Genomic DNA, 19,593 nt, shown 5'->3' with positions numbered 1-19,593 from the left:
TTCCCAAAAGCCTGCTTGTCTCTTTCTGATTTCTATAGGAATTGACAGATTTATGTAGTAATATTGGTAGCTCATTAAGCTAAGTCTCTGGAATCTCTTCTTTATGACCTGTTCAGGCAAAACTCGTCTGAGGAATGCACATCCGGCCCAGTTCTAGCATCCTGAAATTATGTGTGTACTTCAAGCATTAAAGTCAGTTACAGGCTGCCTCTTAGTTTCTCATCTGGAAGATGATGTCATTTCATCTTTGACGGAAATGTTTCTGCTCTGAAAGCACTGGGAGAGGCTCTGGTATTAAGGCCAACTCTTGTTTTGTTCCACATGCTGAGGGGGGGTGGGGGAGGGGAACGACATCTCTTATTTTGGAGCTGTGTGCTGTCTGAAAATATCTCTGTGTTGATTATCTCCTCTTTTAAGGCCAGCTCATTTCTCCTCTAAAGTTTACCTTTTTCACACTTCGCAGAATTGTATTAATTTTCTTTTCTTCCTTTACATTTTCTCCTTGCTCTCATAGTAAGTCATAGTTGCCAGTGCTTTGGTAGCTGCAACCCAGTTTATGGAGAGTCCTAGTGATGTTTTTGCCAAGTGACTAGAAACCAGCCCCTTTGGTACCTTTTTCATTACCAACACAATTTAGTCTGGGACTAAGGACCAAAATGGAGTGCTTCCTTAAGACTATTCAGAGTTACTCAGAAAAATTTTCTGTGACATAGTGTGATGATTCAACTTTGTATTTTAGCAAGAATTGATTGGATTATTTCCTCTCTGGCACTTAACTGGCTGGTTCAGTTGTCTTGAAATTATTTTAGTAACATTAAAGATTTCTCAGCTAATTTTCATAATTTAGAAGCTAGATCTTTATTTATTTTTCTTTAGATCTTTATTTTTCAAATATCCAGGAGATACCCTGAAATTAGGGATACCTGTTTTATGGGAGAATATTGGTACTCTAAAGGATATGAAAGATAAATTCTTCAGAGAGAACCTGTTAGCATATGCGCTGATACAGGTTTGTTTCAGGTTGTATGAGAATCTCAAAGTAATAATGGAGAATGGGAGTGAGTGTATAGGAGTCATGCTTTATCTGTAGCTTGCAACTGTCAGCAGCTTTCTAGACATCATCTTTCACATTTTTCCTTCTAGTCTATCTCTGTAGCAGCATAATATGTTGTAATGAGCTCAAGTTAATGTATAGGGAGGGGATTGATGCTGATCTTTATGTGTGGAACTGCTGAGCACTAGTTTACTGGGGAAAATGGGTTATAAAACAGCAATAAAGCCATTCCTACATATCTCTATAATTGTTAAATTACCTGTTTGTTATAGAAATTTTATATAGATAAGGAAAAATAGAAATTTAAACTTAGAATATCACCTTAATCATACTATCCAATATAGTCATATTTTAACATTTTAGTCTATAATCTTGACATTTTTTATGTGTATAAATACATGTGACTTTATAGATAAGCATTTTAGAAAAATACTGTACTATATAATTATTTAGCTTTTTCCATTATACAGTTTATTGTGACAGCCTATCCATAAATGAACATAAAGATAATGGTTCTATACTATTCCCTTTTATGACTATACCACAACTTATATCACCTATATTGTATATTTAGATTCTTTCTAGTAATAGTTTTTACATACAGTGCTACAGTAAATATATTTGTATATATGTCTTTATCCACTTGACCAGTTATTTCCTTTGGATAAATTGTCACTTCTGGGACAGATGGTACATATTTGCTTTTAAGGCGTTTTGCTAGATGTTACCAAATTGCCCTCACAAGTGGAAGACCCTCAAGTAAAATGTATACACCTTCTTTTTTAAAGGGGTAGAAGCCTGTGTGCAAGGAGCTTTATACCTGAATTTTTTTTGCCAACCTGAAGTCATGCAATAGTGAAATTGTTTGGGTTACAAGTTTTGTGATCCTTCCTGGAATTTTTCTGCCAGAGCTGCTGCTTTTTTTTTTTTTTTTTGGCTTCTACCTAGAACTGCAGGAAATCTTCTCACATTTCACAGTATGGTACTGGGGATCAGGTCAGGTCCTGTTAATAATTTTAAACTTTAGAGATGTCATGTGGGTTTTTTTTTTAAATATGCTTGTTCTATTGTAAGCAAGTAGAACCCCCGAAGTAAGTGATAATTTTCTGTTTTTCCTCATTTAGGTCTCCACATTCTGTGCTGTGGGGTCAGCCGTAAGAGAGGTAGATCTGATGTGTATCTGTGCTGAAGAAGCTTGAGCTCCTTACAGTTACTAGCAGCGGACTCCTCTTCCCCATAACAATTGCAATTTTTTTTTAAGTAGTGTGCATGGCCTTTTGAGAAGGCTGTGAATGTCCTGCAAAGATTATTTGACTTTAGCTTCCATTTCCCTCTACCCTCTCCAAAAAAATGCTACCTTAACATAGCAAGTTCTTTTCTCACAGTTCCACAATATAAGATGAATCTGTTGACTGTCTTTTGTCTCCCTCGAAGTCTTCCCATAACTCCATTTCCTTTTGTTTCAGTAAATGTGTCTCTCTCTTTTCCCTTTCTGTTGTACTTGTCATTTCCCCTGACCCTTCTCATCCTGTAGATGGGGTTTTATAATTCACAATGATAATAATTGCTAGTATTTACAGAGCATTTATTACATATTAAGTGCTATATAGGATTTATTTAATTCTCATAACTATCCTATGATGTACATGTTGTTATATCTCCATTTTATGGATGAGGTAACCAAGGCCTAGAGAGTTCCAACCAACTTGTCAAGGTTATCGAGTTAGTAAATGTAGATCTAGTATTCAAACCTAGCCAACTTAGGTGTACTGATTTCAGAGCCCACATTCCTGCCCACAATACCTTACTGCTCTCTCACTAGTCTAAAAGTCTGTGTGTGAACTAACTTGACTTTAAACCAGATTAAATATTTGTTGTTCAACAAAGAATAGTGCAGAGGGGAACTTCCCCTTCTGATTTGTGCTGTCAAAATTCTGAGCTCCTCCATGTGTAATACCTGGAGTTATTGATCATTCTTTCAGAAAATATTTTAGAAGTTAATGTGGATTTTTGCCAAGGATTGGTAAGTGATTGTACAGTCAATTTCTAAGATCATTAAAACAAGAGTGCCTGTCAGATGCCCTCTTTTTGTCATTGCAGATTCAGTGGTCATAACTCTTCTGCTTTTAATCAGACAGAGTCATGGTCCCAGTGACACCAAAAAGAAAACTCTTAATCTGAGAAGAATTAAAAACTATCTCTGTTAAAGTTGTTCATGTATTTTTGTGAAGAAAAGAGGTACTTTGTACTGCTAGTGAGGACCTTAACATCTGTGAAATTGCTCTGTCAAGTATCAGTTTTGAAAGGCAGCTTCTGCTCCTCTAGAATACTGGCATTGTCCGTTTGAAAACAAGTATAATCTCACTGAAAGAAAAGAAAGGTACTTTCCTGCTGTTCTTGCCGGTGACATTGATGACCGTTGCTGGAGGAGCAGAGTAGTGGCATTGTTCATTCCATTGAGAGGAACCAAGGGAGGACTCTTTATCCTCATATCAATGAAAGTGGGAAGGGAAGGGGAAACCTCAGGGGAAGAAAATATGTGTTTATACTGTCCATTAGCAGTTGTAAGATTTATTTAGTCTGTAAAAACATTCTTGTTCCTTTGGTGCTTTCCTTTTCCCCCTTAGACTCTTGAGTGGCCAGGAAATTGAAAACAAAATATGGTTTAGAAGAAGGAGAGTTGAACTGGGGGGTTGGGAATGTGAATTCCAATTCTGTCTCTGTCACCACCATTGCTCTTTAATTTTGAGCACATCCCTTATGCTCTGTTTATTTACTTATAATAGATTAAATACATCTTACTGTTAAGAATTGGGCTTCCCTTGTGGCTCAGCTGGTAAAGAATCTGCCTGCAATGCAGGAGACCTGAGTTTAATCCCGAGGCTGGGAAGATCCCCTGGAGAAGGGAAGGGCTACCCACTTCAGTATTCTGGCCTGGAGAATTCCAAAGACTGTATAGTCCTTGGGGTCCCAAAGAATCAGACACAACTGAGCAACTTTCACATTAAGAATAGGTTAAAATCTCAAAGGCCCTTGTTGAATGATTTTTTAATGTAAGTTGTTACTGATTTGTTAGCTTAAATGGGCATATAGGTTCATAAGTGGCTGAAGGGACTGAGTTCTCAACTTGTTCTATTTAAAAATCAATTTTCATTAATATCTATAGATCTCAGCCAGATTGAGCCTGCCTTGGTCAGAATTTTTTAAAAATCCCCAAAGTGAATATATCCTTGTTTCTCTAAGTCTTTTGTTTGTTTAGTTATTAGTGGACAACAAGCCAGTCTTTATTAGTAAATATGTAATTGAGTACAGTTTTACACATTGGTCCTTGTTTATGTCCCCTAGATCTTTTTACATTTTCATCTTTTCCACAGAGGAACTGGTACTTGATGAAATCACCATGATTGGCTCTGCATCATATATTGACCCACTTGGAATTAAGCTGTTTATACAGTTATTTTTCTGACACAACCTGTTTGTCATGGCTTTATTTTTTGCTGCCAGTGGAGCAACATTAGCCTTTCGTTTAGAATGCTTCTTGGTCCAGGGCCTATTAGTAAGTAGGAACTACATGACCATGAAGGAAACAAACAAACATGAAGGAAATGTTTTTCCCTGAGGAGGAGGAAGTTTACCATTGGAACTCAGTAGTAGTTATTGTTCAGTCGCTCAGTTGTCTCCGACTCTTTGCAACCTCATGGACTGCAGCGCACCAGTCTTCCGTGTCCTTCACCATCTCCTAGAGATTGCTTAAACTCAACGTCCATTGAGTCAGTGATGCCATCCAGCCATCTCATCCTCTGTTGTCCCCTTCTCCTCCTGCCTTCAATCTTTCTCAGCATCAGGGTCTTTTCCAGTGAGTTGGCTCTTTGCATCAGGTAGCCAAAGTACAGGAGCTTCAGCATCAGTCCTTCCAATGAATATTCAGGATTGATTTTCTTTAGGATTGACTGGTTTGATCTCCTTACAGTCCAAGGAACTCTGAAGAGTCTTCTCCAGCACCACAGTTCGAAAGCATCAATTTTTCAGCGCTCAGCCTTCTTTATGGCCTAACTCTCATGTCCGTACATGACTACTGGAAAAACCATAGTTTTGACTAGACAGACCTTTGTCTGCAAAGTGATGTCTCTGCTTTTTAATATGTTGCCAAGGTTTGTCATAGCTTTTCTTCCATGGAGCAAACGTCTTTTAATTTCATGGCTACAGTCACTGTCTGCAGTGATTTTGAAGCCCAAGAAAAGAAAAGTCTGTCACTGTTTTTCACTGTTTCCCCACCTATTTGCCATGAAGTGATGGGACCGGATGCCGTGATTTTAGTTTTTTTAATATTAAATTTTAAGCCAGCTTTTTCACTCTCTCTCACCTTCAAGAGGCTCTTTAGTTCTTCTTTGCTTTCTGCCGTAAGGGTGGTACTCACATCTGTGGTTATTGATATTTCTCCTTGCTGTCTTGATTCCTGCTTGTGATTCATCCAGCCTGGCATTTCGCATGATGTGCTCTGCATAGAAGTTAAAGAAACAGGGTGACAATGGATACTTCTTTGACGCACTCCTTTCCCAGTTTTGAACCAGTCTCTTCCATGTTTGATTCTAATTGTTGCTTCTTGACCTGCAGTTTCTTCACCCAAAAAAAGGATGCTATATATGGATTGTGGGTATGGATTATAAGATGATAGTTTATACTTATCAGAGTATGTTTTACACAGATGATAGAAAGAAAACTTTCTGTTGACTGATACTCTAATCTCATCCTAATTTAGGGATAAATCTCATTCTCCTCAAACATTGGCTGAATGGGTGTTGCCACTGCTGAGTTGGTATTCTTTTCTCTTCTTTTTGTTTCCAATCCCCAACCCCCTCCATCTCCGCTTTCCTCTGTTTCTGCTGCTGTTCCTTCTGAAGAGAAAGCTTGATTAAGAAGAGGTGAACAGGCACAGTGCTGGTGACTCTTCAGTCTCAGTAGGCATTTTCTCTTGGCATGAGCCAAGTGACCCAATCCATCAAGCCTTAGCAGTCGTACTTTGTTCCCTAAAATGTTACTCTGTTGTTCATTGGGTTTCTTTTCTACCAAGCTGGATGTTATAGCAACATTGATATGATTCTCTTCTTTTCCTATCCATTTTTTGGTAGTTTGGGAGTTCTGACCTGTACCCTAGGAGCAAAACTTAAGACAAGGAAGAGAATGAGTCTTGGTTCCTGATTCTCCGCCCTGTTGTTACTTGTTTTGACTATTATTTTTAAGTAATTTTTATTTTTGGCTGTGCTAGGTCTTTGTCACTGCACACTGGCTTTCTCTGGTTGCTGTGAGCAGAGGCTACTCCTACGGGCTTCTCACTGCAGTGGCTTCTCTCATTGCTGAGCACAGATTCTAGGTGCATGGGCTTAGTAGTTGTGGCTCACGGGCTTACATGCCCTTCGGGATGTGGGATCTTCCCAGACTAGGGATCAAACCAGTGTCCGCTGTACTGCATGATGGATTCTTAACCACTGGACCCCAATCCTATTATTATTCAGACCCCAGTATCCTTCCCACTGCCTCAGCTGTAGTGTTTTGAGGATTAATCCAAGTTTTGCAGTTGTAGATAGCTAAGTAATTGGCACCATGTTCCACTGAATTAAGTCCTCCCACCCTCATTCTGGGTACTTTGCAAGAGTGTAGCAGCCCTGGAGCTATGTGTTTATGAGATAAAACTAGGAAAGGTAGCAAGGTAGAACTTTTTAGGGAGTAAGAAGGCCCCAGACTAGCACTCTGCCTTGAACTCACTTACCTGCTTTTTTGGTTCATTGTTTAACTTGGTCCAGTGACTCCTTACATGAAGAGGTTGTTCTGTTCTAGGAGAAACTGTCAGTCTAGGATTGGACATTGGCTCTTGGTTCTGTCAGATCCCTCCAAACCCCTTCCTTTGGGGTAAAAGAGGAAGAATAAGCCAAGTACTGACCAAGGAATCCAAAATCAGTGTTGTTTTCTCAACTGAAAGAATGCGGATTTCTTCATTGAGAATCACTAATTCTACTGTAGTGTGTATACTTGCACAAGGGTTTGTTGGGGATGTGGGGAGGCTAAGGGTTTGGGGAGCAGCCAAGAACTTTGAGGTGCTCATTAGAATTTCATGATGGTCTAGGTAATTGAACATTAAAGCTTCCTGAGGGCCCAGCTTTGCTCTTCCATAGAACTCACATATGACAACATATTTGTGTAGCACATCACAGTCCATGAAGTACTTTGATTTAGTTTATCTCATCTAATCTTTACATAAACCTTCTAATATAGATTCTTCTTTTTTAGTTATTAATAGAGAATAATTTGCCTGATGTAACAGGGATTTGAGGACTTCCCTTGTGGCTCAGTCTGCCTGCAGTGTGGGAGATCCGGGTTTGATCCCTGGGTTGGGAATATCCCCTGGAGATGGGAATGGCAACCCACTCCAGTATTCTTGCCTGGAGAATTCCATGGACAGAGGAGCCTGGTGGGCTACAGTACATGGGGTCACAAGAGTCAGACATGACTTAGTGACTAACACACACACGCACAACCGGGATCTGAACCCAGCTCAGCATGTTGGCTCTCACCTGAAGGGTTTTAAGATTCAAAGGGTTTGACTAATTTTTTGTTAGTGAGTGCCTTAAATTTTACAGTTAAGTTAGCAGTTTTAATCTTGAATCTGAGTTGTGCTGACTTATTGTTCCTTGGAAGCTTTAGCTTACGGTTCCAGTCCTAGGTTCCAGGTCTTTCTCCTACCTGAACTTGACCTGATGAAGATGAAGCATCCTGCAAGAAACATAGATTTTTGGGCTTTGCTGTTTTTCTAATTTTCTGGGTCATTTTATGCAGCACATCTTCCTAACAGCTAGATGACATTTTTCTTACCTCCTTTTTTGGAAAAAGGAATGAAAACCATCTGTTCCCCATAATTTTGCTACTCTGACTCATTAAGGAAATTTTGCTGCTCTGCTTATTGGTACCAGAAATGCTTTTACCATTAAACCTTACATATGGACCAGAACTGAGATTTTCTTACTCAGCTACTAACTTATGTTATTGAGGATTCATCCCATTTGTATTCTTCTTTCTTTTTTAAATTTATTTAAGTTATTATTTACTTGGCTGCATCAGGTCTTAGCTGCACGACACTGGATCTTTGTTGCATCATGCGAACTCTTTGGTTGTGACACACGGACTCTCTTGTTGTGTGGATGCTCACTAGTTGGCAGTACACGGGCTTAGTTGTTCCGTGGCATGTGGGACCTTCGTTACCCATTCAGGGGTCAGACCTGCATCCTCTGCTGTGGAAGGTGGAATCTTAACCACTGGACCATCAGGGAAGTTCCTGGATTCTTTTTAATTTTCTTTAATGTGGCTAATCTTTATTCTCTTTGAATTCTTGAACTAGATCAAAGTAATATATCAGCAGTCTTTGAAGAAAAAAGACCAACAGTTTTCAATATGAAGGGGAAAAAGGGCTGTCTGCCTGAACGATTATGTGTCTCACTGCTATAGTGATCATGGGTGAAATCTTTAGGATGGCATACCCTTAGGAACTGACTTAAACTTAAGAAAAAAAAAATTTAACCTTTTGGAGTAGTTTTCTATGGGTAGTGGTCTTTTAGTCACTTTCTAAACATATTCTTGAAATCTTTTCTATATTTAAACTGATAAAAGTCATAAATAATATTTAACTACACACATGTCTTACACATTTCCACTGATTAAATATTTAGTAAGTAAACAACAAATTCCTGTTGCATTTACAGCAGGATCAAGATGAAGATGTAAGGATATAGATCAGGTTTTGCCTACACTGAATGCTTTTTCATTTTTTCATCATTGCATTTTCCTATCCATAGCTTCTTCATCTCTACAGACCAACTCTTTTTTTAATTGAAGGATAGTTGATTGACAATATTATTTTAATTTTAGGTATACAGTTAATTATTCAATATTTTTATAAACTACATTTAAAATTACTACATAGTAACGGCTATATTTCCTTATGCTGCACAATATATCCTTATTTATTTATCTGCTTATTTATTTTATATGTAATAGTTTGTGTCTCTTACCCCTACCCCAGCTTGCCCTTCTGCCCTTTTCACTTCCCACTGGTAACCACTAGTTCTCTATGAATCTGTTTTTGTTATATACATTTGTTTTATTTTTTAGATTTCACATAGCAGTGATAACACAAAGTGTGTGTTTTTCTCTGAATTATTTCACTAAGCATAATACTGTAGGGCCATCCACATTGTTGCAGATGGCAAGATTTCATTCTTTTCTATGACTGAGTGGTATTCTATTGCATACAGATACACACACACATGCACACACACGAACACCCACAGCTGCTTTATTCATTGATCTGTTCATGAACACTTAGGTGCTTCCATATCTTGGCTGTTGTAAATAAAGCTTCTGTAGATCAACTCTTTACCTTTTTTTCTGAAATAATTAGTAGAAATGCAAAGCACCATAGATATGCTCTAAAGCTTCTTACCCTTTTAGCTCTACAGGGAACGTTATTAGTCAAGTCTAGGCTGTCCACTAACTCTGGTATCTCTTATGCCCTTTCTCTTTCAACCATGGTATCAAATGAGACACTTAGGGCTCTGATGGTTAAATGTATCAAGAACAGATGTATTTCCTAGAGAAAATATGAACACTTGGATAAGCAAAGGAACTAGAAGAAGGCTGGAATATATATAAGGGCTCTGTGAGTATGGACGAGGAAAAGGAAGGGACATTTAAAATCCCTGTCCAAAAGGATCTGGTATCACTGAGGCAGGAACCCATTGTCAGATGTAGTTTGACTCAAATCCTGTTTCAGTGAGCTTGATAAGAGATCATGCGAGTGTGTGTACATGTTTATAGTTATGTGTGTTTGTTTTTTTTTTTTTAAACAGCATCTGGAATCAAGAGACCCACGGCATCTGAGGTGAGTTTTATATACTGATACACAGTGGTTCTAAAACCTTAATTCTGGGATAGAAGGATACCTGTTTATGACATCCTTATTTCCCCCCTACTGGGGTCTTGAAATCTATTGATAGGTATGGTTCTCACATCTCTTTGGTAGGCTAGTGGTTATACAACTCTACTTGTGTCACAGTTTGTTATGAATATTAACAACAGCTCAGATTTATTGAGTATTTTTATTTTTTAAATTTATTTCTCTGCATCAGTCTTAGTTGTCTCATGTGGGATTTAGTTCTCTGACCAGAAATGGAACCTGGGCCCCCTGCATTGGGAGCAAAGAATCTTAGCCACTGAATCACCAGGGAAGTCACTATTAAGCGTTTTTAAATGTACCACATGTAGTGTTCAGTTCAGTTGCTCAGGCGTGTCCGAACTTTGCAACCCCATGAACTGCAGCATGCCAGGCCTCCCTGTCCATCACCATCACCCAGAGTTTACCCAAACTCATGTCCATTGAGTCAGTGATGCCATCCAACCATCTCATCCTCTGTCGTCCCCTTCTCCTCCCGCCTTCGATCTTTCCCAGCATCAGGGTCTTTTCAAATGAGTCAGTCTTTGCATCAGGTGGCCAAAATATTGGAGTTTCAGCTTCAACATCAGTCCTTCCAACGAACACACGGGACTGATTTCCTTTAGGATGGACTGGTTGGATCTCCTTGCAGTCTAAGGGACTCTCAAGAGTCTTCTTCAACACCACAGTTTAAAAGCATCAATTCTTCGATGCTTAGCTTTCTTTATAGTCCAACTCTCACATTCATACATGACCACTGGAAAAACCGTGGCCTTGACTAGATGGACTTCTGTTGACAAAGTAGTGTCTCTGCTTTTTAATATGCTGTCTAGGTTGGTCATAACTTTACTTCCAAGGAGTAAGCGTCTTTTAATTTCATGGCTGCAGTCTCCATCTACAGTGATTTTGGAGCCCCCAAAAATAAAAGGTGAGCCACTGTTTCCACTGTTTCCCCATCTATTTTCCATGGAGTAATAGGACTGGATCCCATGATCTTAGTTTTCTGAATATTGAGCTTTAAGCCAACTTTTTCACTCTCCACTTTCACTTTCATCAAGAGGCTTTTGAGTTCCTCTTCACTTTCTGCCATAAGGGTGGAGTCATCTGCATATCTGAGATTATTGATATTTCTCCTGGCAATCTTGATTCCAGCTTGTGCTTCTTCCAGCCCAGCGTTTCTCATGATGTACTCTGCATAAAAGTTAAATAAGCAGGGTGACAATATACAGCCTTGACGAACTCCTTTTCCTATTTGGAATCAGTCTGTTGTTCCATGTCCAGTTCTAACTGTTGCTTCCTGACCTGCATACAGGTTTCTCAAAAGGCAGGACAGGTGGTCTGGTATTCCCATCTCTTTCAGAATTTTCCACAGTTCATTATGATCCACACAGTCAAAGGCTTTGGCAGAATTAGATGTTTTTCTGGAACTCTCCTGCTTTTTCGATGATCCAGAGGATGTTGGCAATTTGATTTCTGGTTCCTCTGCCTTTTCTCAAACCAGCTTGAACATCAGGAAGTTCACGGTTCACGTATTGCTGAAGCCTGGCTTGGAGAATTTTGAGCATTACTTTACTAGCGTGTGAGATGAGTGCAATTGTGCGGTAATTTGAGCATTCTTTGGCATTGACTTTCTTTGAGATTGGAGTGAAAACTGGCCTTTTCCAGTCCTGTGGCCACTGCTGAGTTTTCCAGATTCGCTGACATATTGAATGTAGCACTTTCACAGCATCATCTTTTAGGATTTGAAATAGCTCAACTGGAATTCCATCACCTCCACTAGCTTTGTTCGCAGTGATACTTCCTAAGGCCCACTTGACTTTGCATTCCAGGATGTCTGGCTCTAGATGAGTGATCATACGATTGTGATTATCTGGGTCATGAAGATCTTTTTTGTACAGTTCTTCTGTGTATTCTTACCACCTCTTCTTAATATCTTCTGCTTCTGTTAGGTCCATACCATTTCTGTCCTTTATTGAGCCCATCTTTGCATGAAATGTTCCCTTGGTATTTCTAATTTTCTTGAAGAGATCTCTAGTCTTTCCCATTCTGTTGTTTTCCTCTATTTCTTTGCATTGGTCACTGAGGAAGGCTTTCTTATCTCTTCTTGCTATTCTTTGGAACTCTGCATTCAAATGGGTATATCTTTCCTTTTCTCCTTTGCTTTTTCCTCTCTTCTTTTCACAGCTATTTGTAAGGCCTCCTCATACAGCCATTTTGCATTTTTTGCATTTCTTTTTTTTGAGGATGGTCTTGATCCCTGTCTCCTGTACAATGTCATGAACCTCGATCCATAGTTTATCAGGCACTCTATCAGATCTAGTCTCTTAAATCTATTTCTCACTTCCACTGTATAATCATAAGGGATTTGATTTAGGTCATACCTGAATGGTCTAGTGGTTTTCCCCGCTTTTTTCAATTTAAGTCTGAATTTGACAATAAGGAGTTCATGATCTGAGCCACAGTCAGCTCCCTGTCTTGTTTTTGTTGACTTTATAGAGCTTCTCCATCTTTGGCTGCAAGGAATATAATCAATGTGATTTCAGTGTTGACAATCTGGTGATGTCCATGTGTAGAATCTTCTCTTGTGTTGTTGAAAGAGGGTGTTTGCTATGACTCGTGCGTTCTCTTGGCAAAACTCTATTAGCCTTTGCCCTGCTTCATTCCGTATTCCAAGGCCAAATTCGCCTGTTACTTCAGGTGTTTCATGACTTCCTACTTTTGCATTCCAGTCCCCTATAATGAAAAGGACATCTTTTTTGGGTGTTAGTTCTAAAAGGTCTTGTAGGTCTTCATAGAACCATTCAACTTCAGCTTCTTCAGCATTACTGGTTGGGGCATAGACTTGAATTATTGAGATATTGAATGGTTTGCCTTGGAAACGAACAGAGATCATTCTGTCATTTTTTATATTGCATCTAAGTACTGCATTTCGGACTCTTATGTTGACTATGATGGCTACTTCATTTCTTCTAAGGGATTCCTGCCTGCAGTAGTAGATATAATGGTCATCTGAGTTAAATTCACCCATTCCAGTCCATCTTAGTTCGTTGATTCCTAGAATGGCAACGTTCACTCTTGCTATCTCCTGTTTGACCACTTCCAATTTCCCTTGATTCATGGACCTAACATTCCAGGTTCCTATGCAGTATTGCTCTTTACAGCATCAGACCTTGCTTCTATCACCAGTCACATCCACAACTGGGTGTTGTTTTTGCTTTGGCTCTATCCCTTCATTCTTTCTGGAGTTATTTCTCCACTGATCTCCAGTAGCATATTTTGGGCACCTAGCGACCTGGAGAGTTCCTCTTTCAGTGTCCTATCTTTTTGCCTTTTCATACTGTTCATGTGTGTAGTGTACCAAAATGTAAATAATGTATCTAAGTAGATATTCTTATTTAATCCTGCAAAGAACCTCTATTAGGGTAGCTATTGTTGTTATCCATGTTTTATAGATGAAGAAAGTGAGGATTAGTGGTCCTTTAGCTTGCCCTAGGTCTCATAATTAATAATGTGGCATTAAGAAGGTTAGGATTCAAAGCCAGTCTGACACTAAAATTCACTCTATTGTTTTGTTGTTAATACCTCCTGATCGCATAGCTTCAGTGAATATGGCAAACTTATTTGAACCATACTGAAGCTGTTGATTTCCTGTATTTCTGTTTTGTGCAGAGTATGTTATATTTGTTTAATTTTCTTCTCATGATGTGTTTCCCAACTCTCTCTTTACTTCTTGCATCTCTCCTGGGGTTTGTGACGGGGCGGAATGTGGACCCTTTTGGCATAGGATTTTAGGCTTTTCTCTCAGAACATCTTCTGAGGTCTGTCAGGTTATTTATTGAGGGTTTTCTTCACTAAGGGCCTTAGTAAGAATAGTAGAACTTAAATATCAGGTCCTAAAACGGTAACTGTTATTTCCAATAGTCTTTTTGCCTTTTGGCTTTATTAACTGAATGAATATTGGCATCATGAAGAATTCTTTCATGTCTATTGTGCTGGCATCTTGGCTGTGGAGAATAGCCTTCTAGTTTCTACTCCACTGGTTTTATTTCTTCCTTTTTTCCGAGGCTGTCATGTGAGTAGAAAACAAAGCCATGTCATATTCTCAGGAATCTCTTTGAGGCAGAGAGGCCCTTTTCTTAGAGAATTTGTCTCATTACCTCAGCCTTTTAATAGCTGGACTCAAAGTTCTTGTATTTGCCAGTGGCTAGTTCATTTCTGCTAGTGAAGTCAGTTTGAGCAAATAGTATTCAGGTTGGGTTGAAAGTTAGAGGAGGAGTAATTTTGAAAGGAATCTGGGTCTGTGAAGCTCTGTTTCTGTCTTGCTTTTTTGTACTGGGGGGCTCTCCTTTTTCCTGGGGGTGCTATTAATATCTCCTACTTCCCCTGTTTCTGCTTTTCTTCAATGATAATCATTTTAATTTTCGTTGTCATTTTTCTGAGGACCACAGGTGAAATATGTGTCCTTTGGAGCGCTTTTAGTCAGTTGTAATTCTTTGGGTTTCCCTGGTGGCTCAGAGGTTAAAGCGTCTGCCTGCAATGCGGGAGACCTGGGTTTGATCCCTGGGTCGGGAAGATCCCCTGGAGAAGGAAATGGTAACCCACTCCAGTATTCTTGCCTGGAAAATCCAATGGACGGAGGAGCCTGGTGGGCTACAGTCCATGGGGTCACATAGAGTTGGACACGACTGAGCAAGCGACTTAATTCTTTGGGTAGCAGCACTGTAACTTTGTGTTTGCATGGGGTAGATCTTCTGAAGATTTTATAAAATGTTCTTGATCCTGAAAAGGGTATGTTCAGTGTTTTATTTTGATGTACCATCATGGTAGCAGTTTGATGTGTTATGTGGAAATTATATACTAATGTTGACTCTTCTTTTTATAGGTGCCTTATTCCTCTGGCATGTCCATGAAGAAAATAGGTCACCGAGGTGTTGATTCCTCAGGAGAGACAACATATAAAAAGGTGCGTCTGAGTGCAACCCTTTCATCTTATTCCAGGAAGGGCTAGTTTTGTCTCTTTGATTATATTCTTCACATTCTATCCCATTTCTTGATACCCTAAACCTTTGCACAATAGCCATCATATGGCTTGAATTTTAGAATTTACATCACAAAGGGTGAATTATCTAACCACCTGTATATGTGTTTAAATAAGAATGTTCTTAATGGACAAATCTGATGTTAGATGAATTTTCACTGAGCTGAAGCAATGGTGTTTCCCTGTTAAGATATAAACATGTAATGGCAACCCACTTCAGCATTCTTGCCTGGCAAATCCCTTGGACTGGCAAATCCCCAGTCTGTGGGGTCACAAAGAGTCGGACACAACTTAGTAACTAAACAAACAAATAACAATAAGCCCTCAAGGCCATTTTAACCTAGCTTTGGGGAACCATGTGTTTTGAAGTTTTTCTGTCTTTACTCTGGTGCTGGGTGTACATAAAGTAAAGGCTGGATCCAGTTCAGCCTGGTGATATAGACAGCAGGTCAAATGTGTTTCTTTTCTTCTTTGTGTGTCCTTTTTTTTTTTAGTATTTATTTGGTTTTGGCTGTGTGAGTCTTTGTTGCTTTGTGGACTTCTCTGTGGTTGTGGTGAGCAGGGGCTGCTGTCTAGTTGTGGTGTGTGGATTTCTCATTGGGATGGCTTCTCTTGTTACAGAGCACGTGCTCTAGAGCTCACAGGCTTCAGTCACTGCTGCATTGGCTCAGGAGTTGTGGTTCTTGGGCTCCAGAGCACAGGCTCAATAGTTTGGCGCACAGGCTCAGCCACTACATGGCATGTGGGATCCTCCTGGACCAGGGATCAAACCAGCGTCCCCTTCATTGGCAGGCAGATTATTTATCACTGAGCCGCCAGGGAAGCTCCTGGGTTTTGTTTTTTTAAGATTATAGTTTCAGTTGGTGAATAGAGCCTAGAGCACCTGATTTTGAGCTAGAGATAGGAAATGGATTGAAAAGATAGTAGTAATAACCAAGAAGAGAAAATTGAACTGGTGAAGGGAAAACAGAAGAGAAGCGTCCTGGGGTGATCCAGTTCTTCAGGTCTGGACTAATCGGAGATGCTTAGGTTTCCTAGGGTAGAGTGTTAAACCCCTGTATGGCACCTGTACTTTGTTTGGCCCATGTCAATTTTCTTGTGTCTGTTTTCTGTCTTACCGCATTTTCTGAAGTGATAGAGGTGGACTCACTCATTCTCCTTCAGGGACATGACTCTCCCCAGGAATGGGCTCTGAGGCCTGTGTCAATTCAACAGACATTTATTGAGCTCACTTTATGTGCTGAACACTGAGACAAAGAGCTGAGTTTCTAGTCTAAGAGAGGCAAGCACTTAAAAAATTAATTATAATTTTAATGCCCCATGAGGACTAAGTAGAAAGGCAAGTAATACTTGGTAAGAGTTGGGGATAAGGGAAATTGCTTAGAACAAAACTGTCCAATAGAACTTTCTACGGTGATTGAAATGTGCTATACTTGTGTTATACAGTGTGGTAGCCACTAATCATACCTGAATGTGTCTAGCAAAACTGAAGAAGTGATTTTTAAATTAAATTTAATTTTAATTAACTTAGAATTAAATAGCTGAGTGTGGCTACTAACTACTGTATTAGATAGCACAGATCTAGTTAATATGACATTTTCTCATGACATTGGAATTCTGGATTGCAAGAATGGGGCTCTTATATTTGTATTTTGACCATAGTATGATAATGGGCTTCCCTGGTGGCTCAGATGGTAAAGAGTCCACCTGCAGTGCAGGAGACCTGGGTTCAGTCCCTGGGTTGGGAAGATCCCCTGGAGGAGGGCATGGCAGCGTACTCCAGTATTCTTGCCTGGAGAATCCCTATGGACAGAGGAGCCTGGAGGGCTACAGTACATGGGGTCACAAAGAGTCGGACACAAATGAGCAAGTAAGCACACCACATGATAATTTTAAAGCTAAATACTTCTCTGAGAAATAATTTTAATCTTTCAGGCTTTTTAGTAGCTTTTTTTGGCCACTCTATTGGCCTTGGGATATCACTCAGGCCTGGTCTTAGAGGACTGAGCTTCAGTCAGTCAGAATATCATTTAATTTTAGTTACATTCTGTATCTGATTAATAAAATGTTTGGAGGACTTTGTATGCTCCGGGGCAGGAACCTTTGGAGTGAGACCTAAGATTGTTCTCTCATTTCAGTGTATCTTCCAGATGTCGGTGTGGGTTAGAGGGAACACTTTGCCTAGTGAAGGCTGGCTCCCATAGTCACACCTTTCCTATTCTGTATCTTCATGCCTCTCCAGTCTTTTCAGGCTTCACTGCTATGTGGAGCCATGAGGATGGGGAAATTGGATTGCCCCAGTTTAGAATGAACCACTGGGAGGGCATTTGCTTTCCATTGTTTCTTCTGGTTCTTCTCTCCTGAGTTTTTATTTCTGTAATCAGATTTAATACTAGAAACTTTCCTCTTGTTTCAGACAACCTCATCAGCCTTAAAAGGTGCCATCCAGTTAGGCATTACTCACACTGTGGGAAGCCTGAGTACCAAACCAGAGCGAGATGTCCTCATGCAAGACTTCTACGTGGTGGAGAGTATCTTCTTCCCGAGGTACAGTAGTTAATTAATGTTCAGAAGAATGTCCTGGGAAACGTGGCTTTTTTATATCAACATTAGGACATTTTAGAGATTCATTCCTAATTTAGGCACGCATCCAATCCTTAGCCTGATTTTAATCAGTGTGATGTGGGATATCACAATTTGGACAGCAGATGCTATCCTTTGGATGCTTCTGTGAGCCCTGAAAAGCAATTCAGGGCGTTGGATAGGGGGTAATATGATCCCCTGCTCCATGTCTTAATCCCTGTGTTGCACCTGTGTCCCATTATGTAACTGACTCATCCAGTCCCTTTGGTTCTCTCAGGAGGGATGTATTGACTTGCCTCTGGGTGACTGTCTTCCCAGGGTTGTGGACTCCCTGAATTATAGGGACTGGTAAGTTATGGCTTCTTCTATTTAACCCCACAGTGAAGGGAGCAACCTGACCCCTGCTCATCACTACAATGACTTTCGGTTCAAGACCTACGCACCTGTTGCCTTCCGATACTTTCGGGAGTTATTTGGTATCCGGCCTGATGATTACTTGGTAAGCTTCTGGAACTCAGGACTCTGGGACTCCGGTATCAGAGGAGTACTTCCAAAGGAAAACCTCTTCACATTCTTGCTCTTATTTTTTATTTTAGAATAGAATGGCATCTGTAGTTGATTTCTGACTGGGGAGGCTGATTGATCTCTGAACCTCTTGCTCTCTTTTCTTTGGGCCCTAGTACTCCCTCTGCAATGAACCACTGATTGAACTCTGCAACTCTGGGGCTAGTGGTTCCCTCTTCTACGTGTCCAGCGATGACGAATTCATCATAAAAACAGTCCAGCACAAAGAGGCGGAGTTTCTACAGAAGCTGCTTCCAGGATACTACATGGTAAGAGGACAAGGAGCACCGACTGCTCGAGCTGCCCATTCCACTCCTGGACAAGGCTGGGGAGGCTGACGTCGGGGGGAAGGCAGTGTCAGCGCTGACTGAGGGATGTAGTTCATCTTTGTGCTTTTGGTCCCATCTCTTTTGTCTCTCTGTGGCTAAAGGGGGTTTTGTTTATCTGTCCTATTTTAAGTGTTACCTAGTTTAGATCCTCCTACCCAAAGACAAAAATTCAGTGATGTTTATTCATTTAGAGTATAGTTGATTTACAATGTTGTGTGTGTTTCTGATGTACAGCAAGGTGAGTCAGTTATACATGCACGTAATATCTACTCTTTTTTTTGAATTTTATTCCCATGTATGGGTCATTACAGAGTATTGAACAGAGTTCACTGTTCTGTTCAGTATGTTCTTATTAATTATCTATTCTATTTACAGTAGTATGTATATGTCAATTTGAGTCTCCCAATTTATGCCCTTCCCTTTCCCTCTGGTAACCACAAGTTTGTTTTCTACATCGATGACTCAACTTCTGTTTTGAAACATGTTCATTTTTATCATTTCTTTATATTCCACTTAAAAGTGTTACGTATTTGTCTTTCTCTGACTGACTTCACTCAGTATGACAGTCTCTAGGTCCATCCATGTCACTGCAAATGGCATTATTTCATTCTTTTTTTTTTTAAATGGCTGAGTAATTGTTCATTGTGGGGCTTCCCAGGTGGCACAGGTGGTAAAAGAATCCTCCTGCCAGTGCAGGAGATGTGGGCTTGATCCCTGGGTTGGGAAGACCCCCTGGAGTAGGAAATTGCATCCCACTGCAGTACTCTTGCCTGGAAAATTCCATGGACAGAGGAGCCTAGGAGGCTATAGTCCATGGGGTTGCAAAGAGTTGGACACCACTGAGTGCACACACAGAATAGTCCATTGTACATATGTACCACATCTTTATCGGTTCCTCTGTCAGTGGACATATAAGTTGCTTCCATGTCGTCGCTATTGTAAATAGTGCTGCAATGAATATTGGGGTATGTGTATCCTTTCAAATTATGATTTTCTCTGGATATATGCACAGGATTGATATGACTGGATCATATGGTAACTCTAG

At 40.0% G+C, this 19,593-nt stretch overlaps 1 protein-coding gene across 6 annotated transcripts in view; it reads left to right on the top strand.

Moving 5' to 3' along the window:
- Positions 1–19,593, top strand: part of PIP5K1A (phosphatidylinositol-4-phosphate 5-kinase type 1 alpha) — a 39,287-nt gene that overhangs the window by 7,306 nt on the left and 12,388 nt on the right. For 4 of the 6 annotated variants that reach the window (XM_019955721.2, XM_070785708.1, XM_070785707.1 and 1 more), the window contains exons 2-6: positions 9,952–9,983; positions 14,917–14,997; positions 17,489–17,619; positions 18,037–18,154; positions 18,336–18,488. In XM_019955721.2, coding sequence (XP_019811280.1) covers positions 9,952–9,983; positions 14,917–14,997; positions 17,489–17,619; positions 18,037–18,154; positions 18,336–18,488 — 515 coding nt within the window. Of the gene's footprint in view, positions 1–2,178; positions 2,218–9,951; positions 9,984–14,916; positions 14,998–17,488; positions 17,620–18,036; positions 18,155–18,335; positions 18,489–19,593 lie in introns of all 6 variants that reach the window. The other 2 variants (XM_019955711.2, XM_070785709.1) reach the window with 1 other exon arrangement.

Source organism: Bos indicus, chromosome 3 (assembly GCF_029378745.1).
Source record: "Bos indicus isolate NIAB-ARS_2022 breed Sahiwal x Tharparkar chromosome 3, NIAB-ARS_B.indTharparkar_mat_pri_1.0, whole genome shotgun sequence".
NCBI lineage: Eukaryota > Metazoa > Chordata > Mammalia > Artiodactyla > Bovidae > Bos > Bos indicus.
Note: the sequence above shows the minus strand (reverse complement) of the source record. Positions and strands in the feature narration are given on the sequence as shown.